General features: G+C 42.3%; 1 protein-coding gene across 3 annotated transcripts in view; it reads left to right on the top strand.

Moving 5' to 3' along the window:
* NOL4L (nucleolar protein 4 like) overlaps nt 1-21,754 on the top strand; it is a 297,974-nt gene that overhangs the window by 106,841 nt on the left and 169,379 nt on the right. For all 3 annotated transcript variants that reach the window (XM_029612026.1, XM_029612024.1, XM_029612025.1), the window contains exon 3: nt 17,039-17,310. In XM_029612026.1, coding sequence (XP_029467886.1) covers nt 17,039-17,310 — 272 coding nt within the window. The remainder of the gene's footprint in view (nt 1-17,038; nt 17,311-21,754) is intronic.

Raw genomic sequence — 21,754 nt, 5'->3', positions numbered from 1 at the left:
TCTCTTCTTGTGATAGCTTCCTTTAACAAAACTGAGGTAGTTTATGATTAAATGGCAACGCAAAGAGGTCTATTAATGGTGTTCCCCATATTTGAAAAGGTTATTTAGAACATGATCGTTGATAGACCATTCGTGTAATTGTAGTTGTTAGCTCAATTTGTCGGCGATTATGTTGTTCTTTCCTGGTAATGAAACAGCCAAAATCCACATTTTGCTCCTGATTGCCCAATTTCATATATTGTCCGTAGCATACACACAGGAAGTAATTGTTCTTTTCACTTTTACAAGATTGAAAAATCTAAATTTTTTTTATTTTTTTAGTATTTTTTATATACTGATAACTGTTTGCACATCGTATCGGTTTACATGGAACTAAGAGTCCGTCACCATAAAAGGTGAGGCCTTTACAAGGAACATGGAACAACAAATTGGTTAAATAAGCTTATATATAAGGAACATGATACAAAGTTAATTATATAAGGAGACGTTATTTACAGTTGACAATGAGGAGTAACAGGTGAAAGGGAGGGGAATTGAGGAACATACAAAGTTTAATGTTATTATGGAGATTTTGCAAAAGGCAAGATAGAGAAAAGACATTATTATGGAGATTTTGGAGTGCAAGATAGAGAAAAAAGATAAAAATTGATTAATTGGATAAATGATAGATGCAACAGCATATCGAAAAAGTAGGTATTTACATGAGGACGAACATAGTGATATCATGGTATTTACATTACTGAGGATTTACAATTCAGTGGGAGGATTTACAATTCAGTGTTTAAAAAGTTTAAATGAATATTATTGGGACCAATGATTATTTATGATCCAATAAGTGGTGAAAATGCTGAAATTTCAAGGCAGAAAAAGACTATGTCCTATTCAGCCTGCTCATCCATCCAATTAATTTAGCATTATAATTCTCATCACTTCCTTAGAGATCCCCTGTATTTATCCCATTCTTTCTTGAATTCAGATTCTGATTTTGTCTTCATCACTTCCACTGGGAGGCTGGTTGCACATCCACCATCCCCTCTGTAAAGAAATATTTTCTAAGATTACTCCTGAGTTTATCCCCTTTCAACCTCATCTCATCATGACCCCTCGTTCTAGAGCCTCCTTTCCATTGAAAAAGGCTCACCTCCTGTGCATGGAAACTTTTGAGATATTTGAATGTCTCTATCATATCTCCCCTATCTTGACTTTCCTCTAGGATATACATGTTTAGATCTTTAAGTCTGTCCCCATATGCTTTAGAACATAGACTACCTACCATCCTCTGAACTGACTCCATCCTGTTTCTATCCTTTTGAAGGTTCGGTCTCCAGAATTGTACATAGTATTCCAAGTGAAGTCTCAAAAGGGACCTATACAGGGCAATATCACCTCCCTTTTTATGCTGACTATATCTCTCCCTATGCAGCCAAGCATCTTTCTGGTTTTTACCATCATTTTATCCATCTGTTTGGCCACCGTAAGATCATCAGATACAATCACCCCCAGATCTCGCTCTTCCTTTGTGCTTCGAATAATTTCACCTCCAAGACCATACCTTCCCTTGGATTTTTGCATCCTAAATGCTTTACTCTGCATTTTTTTAACATTAAACTTAGCTGCCAGACCTTAGACCATTCATTGAGCTTCACTACATCCCTCCTAATTTTTTCCACTCCTTTTTAGCTGTCCACCTTGTTACAGATTTTGGAATCATCAGCAAAAAGCTAAACCTTTCCCGACAACTCTTCCATTATGACGCTCAGAAAAATGTTAAAAAGAACAGGTCCAAGGACCGATCTCTGAGGCACGCCACTAGTTAACACTCACCTCCTCAGAGAAAACTCCATTTACCACTACCCTTTGTTGCCTCCCACTCAGCCAATTTCTAATCCAGTCAGTCACTCTAGGATCCATACGAAGGGTGCACAATTTATAAGTCTTCGGTAAGGAACCATGTCAAAGAACTTGCTGAAATCCAAGTACACTACATCTAGTGCTCTACCTTGATCCAACTCTCTGGTCATCCAATCAAAAAAATTGATCAGATTTGTCTGACAAGATTTACCTCTGTTAAAACTATGGTGCCTCGGATCTTGTAGTCCATCGGATTTCAAAAATTGCACTATCCTCTATTTTAGCAACAATTCCATTAGTTTGCTCTCCAGAGAGGTCAGACTAACTGGCCTGTAATTCCCAGCCAACTCCTTACTTCCTCTTTTATGAATAGCAACCACATCTGCCCTTATTTAATCCTCTGGAACTACTCCAGACTCTAAAGGAGCATTGAAAAGGTCAACCAGTGGAGCTGCCAGGACATCTCTAAATTTCCTTGGTACCCTCAGATGCATCCCATCCGGCCCCATCGCCTTATTTACTTAAGGGGGTCATTTTTCAAAATGCGATAAGGTGTTTTCGCATGCATTAAGCCCTGTTAACGTATGCGATAAGCCCTTACCGCATGCGATCGCACCATATTGTATGGTGTGATGCAAATTCTGAAAATAGGAGGAGTTATGGCTGGGTAAGCCTGTCTGCAAAGAGCTATTGCACAGCCATAATGCCGATTTTAACTACACCTCTTTCAAATGTGTTAGGCTGTGTGATAGCTGCTGTGATGTAAGGTTTCATTGCCATTTGCGATGTCTCCTGTAAGTCTGATTTCAGCTGAATTGACAGCTTCAGAAGGAGGGAGAGAGAGAGAGAGAGAGAGAGAGAGAGAGAGAGAGAGAGAGAGAGAGAGAGAGAGAGAGAGAGACTGACTGGCTGTAATGTCATTCCCCTAGGTAGGTATTTGTATCCCTATGGTAGGCCCACCTAGTAACTCGAGGTGGGGATTAGGTAAGAGTGTAGGGGGTTAGGGGCCACTTTGACATTCTACGTGACACCTACGAACAGAACAGTGGTCTCTTGTGAAGATTTGATGGCCTTCGGAGTGAGGAAACTCACTCCAAGATGAGATTTGGGCAAGGTTCTCTCAACCTAGCTTGATGTTACCCAGGTAGAGAGTCCATCAAGCTAGGTTGAGAGAACCTTGCCCAAATCTCATCTTGGAGTGAGTTTCCTCACTCCGAAGGCCAGCAAATCTTCACAAGAGACCACTGTTCTGTTCGTAGGTGTCACGTAGAATGTCAAAGTGGTCCCTAACACCCTACACTCTTACCTAATCCCCACCTCGAGTTACTAGGTGGGCCTACCATAGGGATACAAATACCTGCCTATGGGCCATGATATTATGGCCAGTCTCTCTCTCTCTCTCTCTCCCCCTCCCCCTCCCCCTCCCCCTCCCCCAGTGGTTGAATGCAGGAAATACAACAGGTCTGGCACTTATTGCAGAATCTGAAATGGTATCACAATTTGCACTAACTTAGCTCTTCACACAGGTAATTAGTGCAAATCGCAATACATGCTATATTAGCATAAAACATGCCCCTTTTGCTATCGCATGCGGTACTTACCGCATTTTGATAAATCCACCCCTAAGTTAGTTAGCTCCTCACAAACACACTGTTCTGAAAATTGATTTAGGCTTATCTCACTTTTAATCTTATTTGTGTTTGTTTTATGTAGTCCTACTCCAGGCCCTCCCACAGTGAACACCAAGCAGAAATATTTGTTAAGCAAACTTTGTTTCCTCATCAGCCTCCACATCTCTCCACTTCACCTTTGAGTCTCTCAATGCTACTTTTGCACTTCCCTTTATCACTAACATATCTAAAAAAAAAAGTCTTGTCCTCCCATTTTACTATATTTACTATTTTTTCTTCTATTTGAATTTTCGCATTACAGACTACTTTCCCAGCTTCTCTTAATTTTTCCAGATATTGTCGCCTCTCTTCCTCTTTCTGTGAGCTCTGGTAGTTTATGATGCTAACCTTTTCTCCCTTTTTAGCTACTTCTTTAGAAAACCATAACGTTTTTTTTAAACTCTTCCCTTTATTTACATTCCTAACAAAAAAATTAGTTGCCCTTATGATATTTACTTTTGTTTTTGCCCACGCCCTTCTCCTTCCCTTTGTTTTTCCATCCAGCTAATGACTCCTTGATGTACTCCCCCATTTTGAGAAAGTTCGTTTTCCTGAAGTCTAGGACCCTCACCTTAGAATGAACCTTCATCTCCTGTGTCCTAATATTGAACCACACTATCCAGTAGTCACTGGTTCCCAGAAGATCATCCACTCAACGTCAGAAATACTGTCCCCAGTAGTAAGCACTAGGTCCAGTATCATCTTCTCCCCTTGTGGGTTCCATTACCAGCTGACAGAACAGTTCTCTTTGCAGAGAATCCAGAATCTCCCTGCTTCTAGAAGTTTAAAATCCTAGTTATTTTGTGTAGGCATAGTTATTTTTAATATGTATGGTATGTTTGTAAACCGCTACGATATAATGAGCAACGGTATAGAAGAACATTTTCAAATAAATAAATCCTGTGAATATCCTTCCTTAAATCTTTATCCATCTCCTCTGCCTGTGATGGAAGTTTGTATATTACAACAATATAAATAGATTTTCCAGATTAACCCGCAGTGCCGCCTCCTTATCTCACAAGACCAGCAATGCTGTTGCTTTAATACTGTTCTTTCCTTCCTATCTGGTCCTTCCTGAACAGGTTGTAGCTGGGTATAACTATATCCCACTAATGGTTTTCTGTGTACCAAGTCTCCGTAACTGCTACTATATCTAAATCAGCTTCTTCCAAGACTGCCTCTAGATCTGGAATTTTATTCCCCATAATGGGCCAGATTTTCAAAGCGGTATGAGCATAAGATACACGCGTACCCCCCGAAAACCTGGCCGAAGTACCCCCTGCGCGCGCCCCAGGACGTGCGTAAGTCCCGGGGCTTTCCTGGGGGGGGGCGTGTTGCGGCGGCGCATCATTTGGGGGGGGCCACGGGCGTGGTTCCAACCTGGGGGTGTTTCGGGGGCGTGGCCGAGGCCTCCAAAATGGCGCCCGGGAATCGTATGCCGGCAGCTGGCCCTGCACGCGCAAGTTACGCCTGTTTCGGGCAGGCGTAACTTGTACAAGAGGTAGGGGGGTTAGCTAGGGCTGGGGGGGTGGGTTAGGTAGGGGGAAGCGGAGGGAACGGAGGCAGGCTGTGTGGCTTGGCGCGCGCAAGCTGCTGATTTTGGGCAGCCTTGCGCGCGCCGACCCCGGATTTTAATGGATATGCGTGGCTACGTGCGTTTCTATTAAAATCCCGCGTACTCTTGTTTGCGCCAGGTGCGCGAACAAAAGTACGCGCGGGCACAGATTTATAAAATCTACCCCACTATGAGCATTAGTGTACATAGTTTTCTAAATATTGTCTTTTCTTCCCATTTCTATACAAGTATTTCATGTTTTACTTACCTTAGGGTTTTGTTCACCCATCCCTAATGATTCTAGTTTAAAGCCCTCCAGTAGGTTTGCCATTCTGCACTGAAAATGTTGCACCCCTTCTTTGACAAGTAGATCCCATTTCTGCTCAGCAATCCTTGAAATACCATCCATGATCCAGGAAGCCAAAAGGCTCACATTGACACCATCTATGCAGCTATTCATTTATTTCCAGAATGCAAGCTTCCCTGCTTAGGCCTTTATCCTTAACTGAGAGGAATTAAGACAATACCACCTATGCACCTATCTGCTTTATACCCTCTTTCCCAGAGCCATGAAGTCACTTTTGATACGATCTGTGTGGTACTTCACAGTATCATTTATGCCAACATAGGTGAGTAGCAATGGATAGTGGTCAGTAGACTTGAGGATTCTCGGCAATCTCTCCATAATGTCTTAGATTTTGACACCTGACAGCACACTTTCCGGAACAACATGTATGGTTGGCAGATGGATGCCTCTGTGCCCTTCCGAAGCGAGTCACCAACAACCACCACCCTCCACATCCTAGGTGCAGTGATTGATGTGTTTGCAGCTTTGGGGTTTGAATGTTCTGCTTCATCCCCATCATGGGAATAAAAATTTCAAAATACCGCTTAATAATCTCTAACTTTAAGACACCAAGACATTTCATCTCAATGCCATTATAGAAAAGATCCTTATAAAAGAACCTAATAGTATTCGCAGAGGAGGAGACACTACCACTACTATTCCTATAGACAATGGCTGCTTATCCTATAGCAACAGCTGCAGCAAAAGGATCAACAGCCACAAGTCAGGTAACAATGTTACAGTAGAGCACAGCAAAGGGCTCCACAAAGATCTGTTTCTTAATTTTCACTACAAGGAACTCATGAGAAAAAAATAATTTCCAGAATTACAAGTGGGGGGGCAGAATACAATTCTTCAAAATAAATAAATAACAGTGGACCAATGGGTTTTAAAGTTATTAAGCAAAGTTTATTTTCTCAATTTTGAGACTTCGCCTTTTCAAAACCCTCCAATATACCATCATCACACAAGCGATAAACTGTTCTTAAAATGAAAGCTATTCAACATCTTTCGAGCCGAGCCGACTTCGCCACCCATAGCTGCCCCACCCACAACAACTTGCAGTGATGCCGGGAGAGTGGTGGAGAGCAAGGCCTGCCTGGCTGAGCAGACTATGACGGCATTGTGCTCCGGGGGCAGCGCAACCACGTGCTGAGAGCACCTCCACCCCCCAAGAAGAAGGAGGTGAGAAGGGAAGTAGCCAGCACTGAGCTGAGTACATCACCCATAGCCCACCCACAACTTACAGCAGCAATGACCCCGGGAGGAGCCGGGAGAGTGGCAGAGAACAAGGACTTTCTGACTGAGCACTACTGATGCGCCCATAGCCCGCCCACCCACAACAACTTATAATAGGAGCGACGCCGAAGCGCTTGTGCTGAGAGGTGCGCGCCCTTGGCACATGCATGAAGGAGCACAACCAAGGAGCTTGCCCCTTTGTGCGTGCCCAGAGTGCATTTCTTATCAAGCACTGGTTCGAATACTACAATCTTGGCCCAGAAGTGCTACATTGAACCCATACTTGGATGGGGTCGGAATGGAGAGCTATGGAGTGCCTCAAGTAAGAACAAAAGAAAGACCACAAACCTGATCTACCCATTGATAAGTACTAATGCTACCACTATCTCTTCCTGGCTAACGTTAACACTGCTCCTATTAAATGTTCAATGTTTGTCAAAAAGATTCCATTGATTAATGACCTGTTAGAGAACCTGGCTGACTGACAAAGATAATGTTCTCCTAAACCAAATTTCCCACCCTACCACAAAATATTTCAATTCCCTATACCTAAACGAAAACGAGGGGAACTATTAATAATCTTTTTTTTTTTTTTACAGAACTTAAGGTAATACCTTGCAAAGTTGAGATTAACCCACCCTATTAAGTGGCTATTTTAAAATCTCATCAATTAAATATAGGTCTGGTCTGCTGTCCACCAGGTTTACTCCAAAAAGACTGCTCACCACTTATTGAACTATTTACTAAAATATTTCCAGCATCAGAATTTACATTAATTGTAGGGGATTTTAACCTCCAGGTAGACAAAACACCACGAACCTCAGCTAGTGGAATATTTTTAGAAGCAATGGAAGCCTTGGGATGGTCACAGTTTGTCTCAAGAGCTACTGATAAAGTGGGCCACGCTCTAGACCTAATATTTGACAATACAAATACCTGTGAAATCAACACCTCACACACAATATTGCCCTGGTCTGCCCACCAAGTAATAAAAGTGGAAATAACATTCACAAATCAAATCTACAACAACATAGATAAGACTACTTTTATCTTCAGGAAAAAGATAGAATTAGAAGTACTTGCAGAAATAATAGAAAAAAAGATCCTTGAACTAAATCAAAACAATGACATACTGACATTTGATTCATAGGACAAGTTAGTCAATGACATAGCTGAAAACCTTAGCTTACTCTAGATGAAAACTATTAACAAAGAAAGAATAACACCAAACACAAAAAGCCATGTTACAATGATGAATTAAGAAGCTCTAAACTGATCTTAAGAAAACTAGAGAAACAATGGCTGAAATGCCCAACTACTGGATCCCTAGGAAAATATAAATCCTTCCTTATGAAATACTGTACACTAACTAATAAAGTAAAAGAAGAATACTATGCTAAACAAATTCACAGAGTTATATTTAACTTGAAACTGCTCTTTGAGACTGTAAAAATTTAATTAAGGACCTGTCATCTTCCATCTTGAGAAACTACAACTTCACTAAGACTTCTTGCAATGAATATGCCACTGCACTCATAGACAAAATCAACAAGTTGAAAAAATTCACTACCAGTTCTTCAACAAAAATACCAGAAGATTCAAATGACATACTTAAATGGTTCACTTTCGACAGAGAATCGAAACTAGAAATCAGTAAAATCATAAATAAAATTAAACTGGCTACTCACCTGCATGATCTAATACCAGCTAGTTCCTTGAAACAAATACACCATGTCATCACTCCATCAATCACGACCTTAATTAATCACTCACTATCAGAAGGAATCATACCACATGAATTAAAACGAGCAGTAATAAAACCGATCCAAAAAAATAAGTCTGGCAGAAATGATGACTGGGACAACTATCGTCCAATATTCAACCTGCCGATTCAAGCAAAAGTACTTGAGAAAGCAGTGTTACCACAGCTCGTAATTCACCTGGATGATCAAAACATTCTCTACCCAAACCAATTTGGATTTAAGAAACACCACTCAACTGAGACATTACTACTATCATTAACAGACTCGGTATTAAAAGGACTTGAAACTGATGAATTCTACTGCCTTGTGCTAATTGACTTAACAGCCACATTTGATACTGTAGATCATACCCTGCTTTGCCATCAGATGAGAAACATAAGGATTGACGGCATGGTTCACAAATGGTTCACCTCATTTTTATTCAACAGAACATTCCAAGTCAAACTGGGCAACCATATATCTGACACCTTCCTATGTGATACAGGTGTCCCTCAAGGCTCAGCCCTCTCAGCAACACTATTCAACATCTACATGCTCCCACTGTGTAAATTACTGAAAATCTAGAAATAAACTTCTTCTTATATGCTGACGACTTACAATTTTACATACCATTCTCTAGATCTTTTGAATACACAACCTGGATACTCTTTACTTATATGAAAGCAATACAACAAGAACTAGTGCAACTTAAACTGACATAAAACCCAAAAAAGACAAATCATCTGGCTGAGTAGAAACTCACTGACAGTTAAACCACTTGCCCTAGATCTGGGTAATTTTCAAATTAATCCCTCAAATCAAGTACAGGATCTAGGTGTACAATTAGATGAGAATCTCTCAATGAAAATGCACATCAGTAAATTAATCAAGACAGGTTACACCAAGTTATGTATTCTACATTGGTTGGAACCACTATTAACTCTTGCTGACTTCCTGTACTATACTGTACTTTATCCCAGGACAAGCAGGATGCTAGTCCTCACAAGGATGAATTACCAGACCTGGTGCGTATCTCAGCCAGGGGCGTTGCCTCGGTAGTGGCAGCCAGAAGACAACTATGGCTACAGAATTGGTCTGAGGATGCGACATCTAAAGCGAATCTCACAAGAATGCCCATTAAAGGATCTCTCTTGTTCGGAAGTGAATTGGAGAAGTTAGCCAGCAAATGGGGCAAATCCCCAGTGCCTCGGTTACCGGAAGATAGGAGTAAAAGATCTCAGCGTCCCTCCCCCAGAAGAGCCAAGGGCAAAGGCTCGCAGCGCTTTAGACCCTACAGGAACTCGCAGTTCAGGCACCTCATCCCTCCAGAAGGTCCCAGCCCTTTTGGAACTGACAGACCAAGAGAGGAGCAGGCCCGGGGGCAGGCTCCAGCCGTGCTCCACAATGAGAATGGGCAGACCCATCCACAGGAAGAGAAGGTAGGGGGTCAACTTGCCCTCTTTTACCAAAGATGGGTCGAGATAACGTCTGATAAATGGGAACTAAACATCATTCGAGAAGGTTACTCTCTGGAGTTCCGCAGCATCCCTCGAGACAAATTTATGATGTCACCCTGCCACTCCCATACCAAGAGACTGGCAGTGGAAACCACTATAACAAGACTACTCAGTCTAAAGGCAATAACTCCGGTTCCCACGACCCAACAAAATACGGGACGCTATTCCATCTATTTTATCGTTCCCAAGAAGGAAGGATCATTCTGGCCCATCTTGGGTCTCAAGAACGTCAACCAGCATCTGTGGATACTACACTTCCGCACGGAAACTCTTTGATCCATCATATTGAGGCGGTTACTACCCCTAACTAATTAAGCTAGATATTTCACTTAGTTGCAGTTCCAACACTGCTCTCTACATTAATGGTGGGGGTGGAAGGGAAATAGAACCAAAAGGTTACTAAGAGTCAAAGGTAACAGATAAGTATGAGAAAAAAAAAAAGTGCGAAACTTGCTGGGCAGACTGGATGGGCCGTTTGGTCTTCTTCTGCCGTCATTTCTATGTTTCTATGTAATGGCAGTACAACCAGGAGAGTTTCTAACCTCCCTGGAGCTCTCCGAAGCCTACCTTCACATTCCAGTCCATCAGGGCCACCAGTGTTTTCTATGCTTTGCGATACTGGGTCACAATTACCAGTTCCGAGCGCTACCTTTCGCCTAGCAACCACCCCCAGAACATTCTCCAAAATTATGGTGGTCGTGGCGGCAACACTGAGGAAGGAAGGGATCTTTTAGCACCCTTACCTGGATGACTGGCTGATCAGGGCAAAGTCTTCGAAAGAGAGCCGACAGGAGACCAGCAGAGTCAAGAGCCTACTGCAGGAACTCGGTTGGGTAGTGAACACGGGCAAGAGCAGTTTGCAGCCCTCTTAGACTCTAGAGTACCTGGGAGCCCGTTTCGACACCAAACAGAACAAAGTCTTCCTCCCTCCCCCGAGGAGAAGGAAACTGATGGAACAATTGCGACGATTGATGACCAGTGCACTCCCCAAGGTATGGGACTATCTTCAAGTCCTTGGCCTCAAGGAATCAACCCTGGAGGTCGTCCCGTGGGCAAGGGCCCATATGAACATAAGAACATAAGAAATTGCAATGCTGGGTCAGACCAAGGGTCCATCAAGCCCAGCATCCTGTTTCCAACAGAGGCCAAACCAGGCCACAAGAACCTGGCAATTACCCAAACACTAATAAGATCCCATGCTACTGATGCAATTAATAGCAGTGGCTATTCCCTAAGTAAACTTGATTAATAGCAGTTAATGGCCTTCTCCTCCAAGAACCTATCCAAACCTTTTTTGAATCCAACTACATTAACTGCACTAACCACATCCTCTGGCAACAAATTCCAGAGCTTTATTGTGTGTTGAGTGAAAAAGAATTTTCTCCGATTAGTCTTAAATATGCTACTTGCTAACTTCATGGAATGCCTCCTAGTCCTTCTATTATTCGAAAGTGTAAATAACCGATTCAAATCTACTCGTTCAAGACCTCTCATGATCTTAAAGACTTCTGTCATATCCCCCCTCAGCCGTCTCTTCTCAAAGCTGAACAGCCCTAACCTCTTCATTCCCTTCCTAATAATTCCTAACATTCCGTTTGCTTTTTTGACTGCTGCAGCACACTGAGCCGACGATTTTAAAGTATTATCCACTATGATGCCTAGATCTTTTTCCTGGGTGGTAGCTCCTAATATGGAACCTAACATCGTGTAACTACAGCAAGGGTTATTTTTCCCTAAATGCAACACCTTGCACTTGTCCACATTAAATTTCATCTGCCATTTGGATGCCCAATCTTCCAGTCTTGCAAGGTCCTCCTGTAATGTATCACAATCCGCTTGTGATTTAACTACTCTGAATAATTTCGTATCATCCGCAAATTTGATAACCTCACTCATCGTATTCCTTTCCAGATCATTTATATTTATATATTGAAAAGCATCAGTCCAAGTACAGATCCCTGAGGCACTCCATTGTTTACCCTTTTCCACTGAGAAAATTGACCATTTAATCCTACTCTCTGTTTCCTGTCTTTTAACCAGTTTGTAATCCACAAAAAGACATCGCCTCCTATCCCATGACTTTTTAGTTTTCTTAGAAGACTCTCAAGAGGGACTTTGTCAAATGCCTTCTGAAAATCCCAATACACTACATCTACCGGTTCATCTTTAGCCACATGTTTATTAACCCCTTCAAAAAAAAATGAAGCAGATTTATTAGGCAAGACTTCCCTTGGGTAAATCCATGTTGACTGTGTTCCATTAACCATGTCTTTCTATATGCGCTATGATTTTGATCTTGAGAATAGTTTCCACTATTTTTCCTGGTACTGAAGTCAGGCTCACTAGTCTATAGGTACCCGGATTGCCCTTGGAGCCTTTTTTAAATATTGGGGTTACATTGGCCACCCTCCAGTCTTCAGGTACAATGGATGATTTTAATGATAGGTTACAAATTTTAACTAATAGATCAGAAATTTCATTTTTTAGTTCCTTCAGTACCCTAGGATGCATACCATCCGGTCCAGGTGATCTTTGTATAACACCTCTATAACCTAACCACATTTGTCTATGAATTGTGTTATAATTATTAATGTCACTTTGGAAACTCTTGTGATCTATAATTGGAAGGACAGAATATAAAATGTCTAAATAAATAAATGTTCCTCAGTCTCAGAAAGGTACAGGATTCTATTCTAGATATTTATTAATCCCTACAAAAACAAGAGACTTCAGTCCAACCCTAGACCTCGGATCTAAACATGTTCCTGAAAAGAGAATGAATTTGATAGGAATGAATTTACCATTCCTGCAAAAAGGAAAATGGCTTGCATCCTTAGATCTAAATTTGCCTACCTTCTCAAATTTAATTGGAAGTACTTAAGATTCACACTAGAGAAGCAACATTACCAGTACAAGGTGTTTGGCCATGCAGCGGTAGCCAGAGTATTCACTAAATGCCTAGCAGTCATTGTGGCCTTGTTAAGAAAATCCTGCTAGTTTTCCATAGTTAAATGATTGGCTAGTATTGAGTCCATCTTATGTCGAATCATTGGCAGATACAGATTTATTAATAAGATCAATGCATTATCTAGAGTTCCTAATAAGCTATGAAAAATCATCGCTCCAACCAAAACAGCTGGAGTTCATAGGTTTTCAGTTAAATATGATCATATAAAAATCATACCTCCCCTTATAAAGAGCACAAAAGTTAACCACCATAGTAGAGCAAGTAAAATCAAGACAATGGATAATTACAAGATAGTTCATGAAGCTGCTTGGCCACATGGCATCCACAGTACATGTAATGCCATTAGCAAGACCAAAAATTAAGAAAAACACAATGGCACCTAAAATCAAATTGGGACCAACAACTGTAGCCCGTCTACTGCAGGATCCTCTTAAATAAGAAATAGATTCACTAACACGTTGGACAGAAAGAAAAAGCCTTCTTAGAGGGCAAAATTTCCACCTACTGAACATTCCAAAAGATCCTACAGCAAATATCATGTTAAACAGACTTGGGAGTACATCTCGTCACTATGTACTCAAGGACAATTGTTGCAGGAGGAGTCAAGTCTATCTACTGGATCTCAGAGCAATAAGCAATGCTTTCAAGACATTCGAACCTTGGTTATCAAACAAAACTTTACAGATACAAACCGTCAATCAAGATGCAATGTTCTATATAAACAAAGAGGGAGGATTGGACTCCATAAATATATGGAACTGGGCAATCAGGAGCAAAATGTGGATTATTTACCAGGAAAGAACATAATCGCCGATAAACTGAGCCGCAAAATACAACCATATGAATGGACTATCAGCAATCATCTTCTAAAGAACCTTTTCAAAATATGGGGAGCGCCATTTATAGACCTCTTTGCATCACCATTTAGTCACAAACTACCTCAGTTCTGTTAAAGGAAACTATCACAAGAAGAGATAGCGAAAAATGCATTTCTAATTCCATGTGAGAATGGGATAGTACAAGCATACTCTCTAATTCCACTAAAACCAAGAACAATTGTAAAACTCAGAAGAGACAAGGTGACCTTGATTCTCAAAGTGTCTTAATGGCCTCGGCAGGACTGGTTTCCATGTTAAACAGACTGGCGACAGAGGATCCTATACAGTTACCAGTGATTCCGATTCTGATAATCCAATATGAGGGAATAGTCCTTCACCGCAGTCTTCAGACCCTAGCATTGTCAGCATGGAGGATGAATGCAAACTAATCAGTGGCAGTTGCTACAGAGAGTGAACAGCATTCTGTTGCAGTCCAGGACTCTTTTTATAACAAAGTCAAACAACTTTAAATGGAGGAGGTTTATAGAATGGTGTAAACAACAAAAAGAACAGCTACTCCATTGTTCCATTCTGAAATTACTACAAAATTTGCCTCACTGTACTGACTCAGGCTTGAAGTCAGATTCTGGCAGAGTCCACTTAAGTGCAATTGTAGCTTAGCATGATGCTATTAAGGATAAACAATGATGATGGGTTCCATATTAGGTGATACCACCCAAGAAAGAGATCTAGGCATCATAGTAGATAACACATTGAAATTGTCGGCTCAGTGTGCTGCGGCGGTCAAAAAAGCAAACAGAATGTTAGGAATTATTAGGAAGGGAATGGTGAATAAAACGGAAAATGTCATAATGCCTCTGTATCGCTCCATGGTGAGACCGCACCTTGAATACTGTGTACAATTCTGGTCGCCGCATCTCAAAAAAGATATAGTTGCGATGGAGAAGATACAGAGAAAGGCAACCAAAATGATAAAGGGGATGGAACAACTCCCCTATGAGGAAAGGCTGAAGAGGTTAGGACTTTTCAGCTTGGAGAAGAGACGGCTGAGGGGGGATATGATAGAGGTGTTTAAAATCATGAGAGGTCTAGAACGGGTAGATATGAATCGGTTATTTACTCTTTCGGATAATAGAAAGACTAGGGGGTACTCCATGAAGTTAGCATGGGGCACATTTAAAACTAATCGGAGAAAGTTCTTTTTCACTCAACGCACAATAAAGCTCTAGAATTTGTTGCCAGAGGATGTGGTTAGTGCAGTTAGTGTAGCTGGGTTTAATAAAGATTTGCGTAAGTTCTTGGAGAAGTCCATTACCTGGTATTAATCAGGTTTACTTAGGGAATAGCCACTGCTATTAATTGCATCAGTAGCATGAGATCTTCTTGGTGTTTGGGTACTTGCCAGGTTCTTGTGGCCTGGATTTGTCACTGTTGGAAACAGGATGCTGGACTTGATGGTCCCTCAGTCTGACCCAGTATGGCTGTTTCTTATATTCTTAGTGGCAAGATTCATAAAAGGCTTTTACAATGTAAAACTTCCCTTGGAAATACTGCCACCACAATGGGACTTGAATGTCATGCTAATGCAACTTCTAAAGTCGCCCTTGGCTACTACTCACCTCAAGTTTGAAACATGGTAAACACTTTTTGATAGCGATTATATCATTCAGAAGAGTAAGCAAACTTATGCTCCCCTACAGAAAAATATTTGACGATAAACTAATCGTCAGAACTCATCCCAGATTCCTACCAAAAGTAGTCACAATTCCAAATGAATCAAGAAATAACTCTTCCCATCTTTGCATGCTATGCAAGCAAAGCGAGTGATGCATACACTGGACTGTAGAAGAGCCATACTGTTCTGTGTAGAAAGAATTCAAACACTATGGAATTTGACTCCGTTTTTCATTTCATACGATTCGACTAAAATAGTTGCAGCAGGAAAATGCAGAGATTATCGATGTGTTTACTACGTGTATTTCTCAGTGTATGTCACATTGTTGCACATCTCTAGATGTGGACGTAGCTAAACTGATAACAGAGCATCAAATAAGAGCAATAGCAGCATCAATGACAAACATCAACTTTGCATCGATATAAGACATCTGTTGGGTGGCCACATAGTCAACCATTCACACATTTGCAAGGCATTACACTATTTAGATAAGGAATTGCGAAAAGACAGTATATTTGACAAGTGCTGAAGATTATATTAAGTAATCTTGTTAGGTTATGATATGTTATGTTACGACTCGTTCAGCTGTTAATTGCCTCCCATGTTCTATGTATCGCCCCTGAGCGAATTTTGCAGTTACATTGTAAACCGAAGTGATTTGTATTTTTTTTACAGGAACGTCGGTATAGAAAAGTTAAAAATAAATAAATAAAATAAATAATCAGACCAACTTTCTGCACAATACAGGATGGTTTGCTTATCAAAGATGAAGCTGTAAAACTGGGGAATCCCATCTTGTGTTGCTCTCTTCTCAGCAGAACAAACAGCCGCATGGTCCCTCCTCCCTGGAATGTAGGACCAAGGGAGGAGCCCACACGGGGATGCTAGCACAGGAAGACCCGTGCATTCTCAGATGGTGTGTTTTAAAACATTTCTGAGCTGTGAGATAGAAAACAGAGCCAGTGCCATTGCTTGTTTGTTCTGCTGACCACAGAGGAAATCTTTTACAGGTAAGCAACTTTGTTTTCTATGGAGATAAAATAAGAGGCATTTTCTGGAGGAGAGAATTTTGAGAAGAATTTCACTGACAAAATGTTTTTTTTAAATGCGGAAGGTTCGATACGGGGTTTAATAGGGGAGAATTGATACTGTTTAATGGGGGAGAGAGTACGTTTGTTTGGGAAAGTTCAGTATTATTATTGATGATCATATTCAGAAGTATTTAAATGGATAACTTAGAAGTCATCCAGTTAATGAATATTTGGGCACTTAGCCAACTAATAAGTTAAGTGGGTAAGTTAGGAGCATCCTGGGGGCATAACTGGGAGGAGTTCTCAGCCAGCTAATTCTGACTAAAGTTTGCAAGCTACGTTAGCTGCCTAAGTCTGATCGGGCCAAAGAGCTGCCCTATATTCATTAGTGTGGCTGCACTATTGAATATCCCTCCAAAGTTAGCCACTGACTATAGACCTCATCATTTATTGAACTTAATATACTGTCTGTAAAATAAGTTAACCAAGCGGCGATGCAGTAAAAAACATACGTAAAATCAAAAAAATGAAGAATACAAACTTTAATCATTTTACAGAATGTGGGATCATAGAACTCAGTATTGATGTCGTGTTTTTTGTTTTAGATGACTCGTCTTCAGAAAGTTGCAATGGAAATGGATTTTCTACACTGAACCCCTCTGCCTCTAGCAGCACACAAGGAGATGGCACCTTTGCTGAACTGAATGGGAATGGGACTTCTCTCTCTCTCGATTTCACAGCTTCATCTGAGGACCAACCCATTAATCTCAGTGATAAACTGCAGGTTATTCATGGGACCACTTCTTACCACTCGGAGAGCTGCAACCCAGAAGCACTGAGGAGCCGGGCAAAGTATGCAGTGAAAGCCACAGCTGAGGTGAGATTAGAGATACCAGAAGTGGTCAGGCTGGGATGTTTTTGTTTTTTGGGGGGGGAGAAGTAGTCATTCTTCAAGGACAAGCAAGATTCTGGAGAATTCCTGGACAAACATGCTCACACCATTTCATGGAGCTCTTTCTAAAATGACAGTTGAATGTCTTTCTTCTGGGTCATTTTCAGTGTGGGAAATTTCATGTTTCTTCACATTGGGGTTTCCTCAGCTCCTTTATTAGGAGTCCTATTAAAATTACATCATTTTTAATTTGCATTTTCTGAAGTTTCGATGCTTTTTTTGTTTATAACATGGTTATTCGATTCCAAGATATTTCTTTTTCTTTTCCTCTTCTTCAGTGTAGCCTCTCCTTTTCTGATAAAATGTCAGCTTTTGGTTTTGTGTTGTCTGTTTACCTCACAATGGCCAAAAGGAAGTCCAGTAGCTTCAAGTGTGGTCACTGCAATTCCAAGAGATCCATTATTGATCATCACAAAAATTGCATTTTCTAGGACTAGAGAACAGTATTCCTGGTTGAGCCATCTCCTCAAAGATGTCACCTTTGGCCATCAACCTCTAGATACTCAGATTACAGGATGTCTTCTTTGGCTAAGCAAAATCCAGTATAACTACACAGACATTGACGTATGCAAGAGCCATGCTAACTGCTGATGACATCTTGAACATGAGGGAACTCTACTTGTAACTGATGCTGAAATCAAAGCATAGGTTCAGGAGTCGGGAGCTTTCTGGCTTGGGTCAGAAAAGGCATGGTACTATCCAGTGAAAGCTTTGAAGTTTTGGTAGTGTTCTTCGGTGCAAAAATCTGACACTGGTCTTGTCTGTGTGCTTTATATTCTGCTTTTCACACTTTTTTCAGCGCTTCAAAGTGGATTACACTCAGGTACTGTAGGTATTTCCCTATCCCCAGAGGGCTTACAATCTAAGTTTTTGTACCTGAGGCAATGGAGGGTAATGTGACTTGCCCAGGGTCACAAGGAGCAACAGCGGGACTCAAACCCTGGTCTCCTGGTTCATAGCCCACTCTCTAACCACTAGGCTACTCCTCCTCTGTAATTACTCTTTTTTAGAGTATGTTGTGGAGGAGTAGAGGGACCTCCAAGATGTAAAAGAATTTGTGTGAGTAGCCCGCAGGTTAACAGACCCAGGGACTGCCCCAGTCTGTAATGGGGCCCTGCAGGGTTTTTCCCACCTCAAGGGAAGAGGCCTGAGGCCGAGAGGCTTTAGAAGTTTGAAGAGACTCAGGCATGTCAATCTCCAGGGGTCCAGTTTGTCGCCAACAGTATTTCCTCTCTGGTTACTCAGTTGGACATGACATCTCTTACCTAAGACCTCTGTGGTGTTAGGATTAGCACTGTTTGAAAGACAGCTGGATAGGAGGACCCATAAAACCTTCACTTTGGCACCTCAAGCATGTGGTGCTGACTGAACTGATTCTTGAGGTTTGTATTTTGGTATTGAACCAACTGGCACCAAGATTGACTTTGCAGTCTGCTTTGAGCTGAAGCCGAATAATTTTGGAAAGGGAAGCTTCTCCAGTTGCACAGTATTACTTGGCTCCAACACCCAGAAACTCATGGAGGAGTCCTCTTTAGACCACTGGTTCTCAACCAGTGTGTTGCGACATACCAGTGTGTCTCCAAGAACACGCAGGTGTGTCACCACACTTCCCGGTCCCCCACTGACCCAGCTGCTCCCCGGTCCTCCTCCGCCCAGGCTTAAAATGCTGTCAGCCCGGGCGGAACGCGGCAGAACAGCTGGAGTTAGCGGCACCGGCGTGCTCTCTTCTTCCCGCCCCGCCCCGCGGCCCGGAAGAGGAAGTGGTGAGCATCGGGTGCGTGCGCGGGAAGAAAAGACCATGCTAGTGCGTTCAGCATCGGCCCAAAGGAAAGAAGAGAGGCGCAGCCTGAGGAATGAGCATCGCAACGCGCAGAAAAATGAAGACCGTCAACCCCCGCGGCCGATGGGACTCCTTGCTCCGCCAGGGCTGAAAACGAAGGAGGTTAGGGTTGGGAAGAGGCTGCTGCTGCTGCTAGTTCCAGAGAGGGAGGGAGAGAGAGTGAATGAGCAAGCAAACGTGTGTTTGGGATCCTGTGTGTGTGTGTGAATGAGTGAGAGCCTGTATATGTGAAAGAGAGTACGTCTGTGAGTGAGAGCCTGTATATGTGAAAGAGAGTATGTCTGTGATTGAGAGCCTGTATATGTGAAAGAGAGTATGTCTGTGATTGAGAGCCTGTATATGTGAAAGAGAGTATGTCTGTGATTGAGAGCCTGTATATGTGAAAGAGAGTATGTGTGTGAGTGAGAGCCTGTATATGTGAAAGAGAGTATGTCTGTGATTGAGAGCCTGTATATGTGAAAGAGAGTATGTGTGTGAGTGAGAGCCTGTATATGTGAAAGAGAGTATGTGTGTGAGTGAGAGCCTGTATATGTGAAAGAGAGTATGTGTGTGAGTGAGAGCCTGTATATGTGAAAGAGAGTATGTCTGTGATTGAGAGCCTGTATATGTGAAAGAGAGTATGTCTGTGATTGAGAGCCTGTATATGTGAAAGAGAGTATGTGTGTGATTGAGAGCCTGTATATGTGAAAGAGAGTATGTGTGTGAGTGAGAGCCTGTATATGTGAAAGAGAGTATGTCTGTGATTGAGAGCCTGTATATGTGAAAGAGAGTATGTGTGTGATTGAGAGCCTGTATATGTGAAAGAGAGTATGTGTGTGAGTGAGAGCCTGTATATGTGAAAGAGAGTATGTCTGTGATTGAGAGCCTGTATATGTGAAAGAGAGTATGTCTGTGACTGAGAGCCTGCCTGTGAGAGAGAGAGCATGAATGTAAGTTTACCATTGGGAACCTGTATGTGTAAGTTTGTGATTGAAAACCTGTTTGTGTGAAAGAGTATGTGTGTATGATTGAGATCCTTTGGGGTAGATTTTCAAAAACGGCGCGTTGGCGTACTTTTGTTGGTGCTCCAGGCGCAAACAAAAGTACGCGGGATTTTAGTAGATACGCGCATAGCCGCGCGTATCTGCTAAAATCCAGGATCGGCGCGCGCAAGGCTACCGATTCCGTGTAGCCGGCGTGCGCCGAGCCGCGCAGCCTACCTCCGTTCCCTCCGAGGCCGCTCCGAAATCGGAGCGGCCTCGGAGGGAATTCGCTAACGCCCTCCCCTCACCTTCCCCTCCCTTCCTCTACCTAACCCACCCCCCCGGCCCTGTCTAAACACCCCCTACCTTTGTTGGGGGATTTACGCCTCCCAGAGGGAGAAGTAAATCCCCGCGCGTCAGCGGGCCGCTGGCGCGCCTAGACGCAACCTGGGGGCGGTTCCGGAGGGCGCGGCCATGCCCCCGGACCGCCCCGGGCCGAAACCACGCCCCCGGGCCCGCCCCGAAAACGGCCCGCCGCTCGGCCACGCCCCCGACACGCCCCCTCGGAAAACCCCGGGACTTACACGAGTCCCGGGGCTCTGCGCGCGCCGGTAGGCCTATTGAACATAGGCGCACCGGCGAGCAGGGCTCTTAAAATCCGCCCCTTTGTGTGTGAGAGAGATTATGTGTATGCATGATTAAGAGCCTGTGTGTATAAGTAAGAGAGAGACCATGTGTGTCTGTGTGTGATTGAGAGCTGGTTTAGGTGAGGGAGCATGTGATTGAGAGCCTGTGTGTAAATGAGAGAAAGAGAGGACATGTTTGTAAGCATGTGAATGAGAGTCTGTGTGTGAGAGAAAGACAGCATGTATTTATGTGATTGAAAGCCTGTGTGTGTAAGCGTGAAAAGATAGACAGCATGTGTGTAAATGTGTAATTAAGAGCCTATATAAGTGAGAGAGAAAAAACATGTGTATATGTGAGTACTGAGAGCATGTGTGTATAGGTGTGTCATTGAGAGCCAGTGTGAGAGAGAGCGCTGGTATGTGACTGAGAGAGGAGAAAGTTCCAAGCAAACCACCCCTCCTCCTGCTAATTCAGAACAATCTCAGGACACCTGGATATCAAACGTTCCCAGGAATGCAGAGCAAAACAATTTTTGTATCATTATTTTTCATTACTGGGTCTTTGTGTCTGCTATTTTGAAATATTTTATTGGTATCTGGAAATGTTTTATATGAGTTTTTAATTATTGGATATTCCACTCATCAGCTGTTTTGAAATAACCTGTTCTTTTTGTTAGTACGGTTTTACTGCTGATGATTTTATATTTCTTGATTTGTTTTATAAGGATGGGTGATGTTTCTTTTTTCCTTTGTTACACTGCATACAGAGACTCTGGCTTGTTGCAGTTTCCAATTCAGTTTTTTTCTGTATGCTTCTTGTTATGCGTTTTGGTCTCTTTATTCTATGTTAGGTGAGGGACAGCACGTGTGATTCAGGTGAGGTTCTCTGCTGGTGTGTAGTTTCTGTGTAGGGCTCTATAGCAGCCTGACTTGGTCCGTTT

This window comes from Rhinatrema bivittatum, chromosome 8 (assembly GCF_901001135.1).
Source record: "Rhinatrema bivittatum chromosome 8, aRhiBiv1.1, whole genome shotgun sequence".
Taxonomy (NCBI): Eukaryota; Metazoa; Chordata; class Amphibia; order Gymnophiona; family Rhinatrematidae; genus Rhinatrema; species Rhinatrema bivittatum.
The sequence above is the reverse complement of the archived record's forward strand: the minus strand, read 5'-3'. Positions and strand labels throughout refer to the sequence as shown.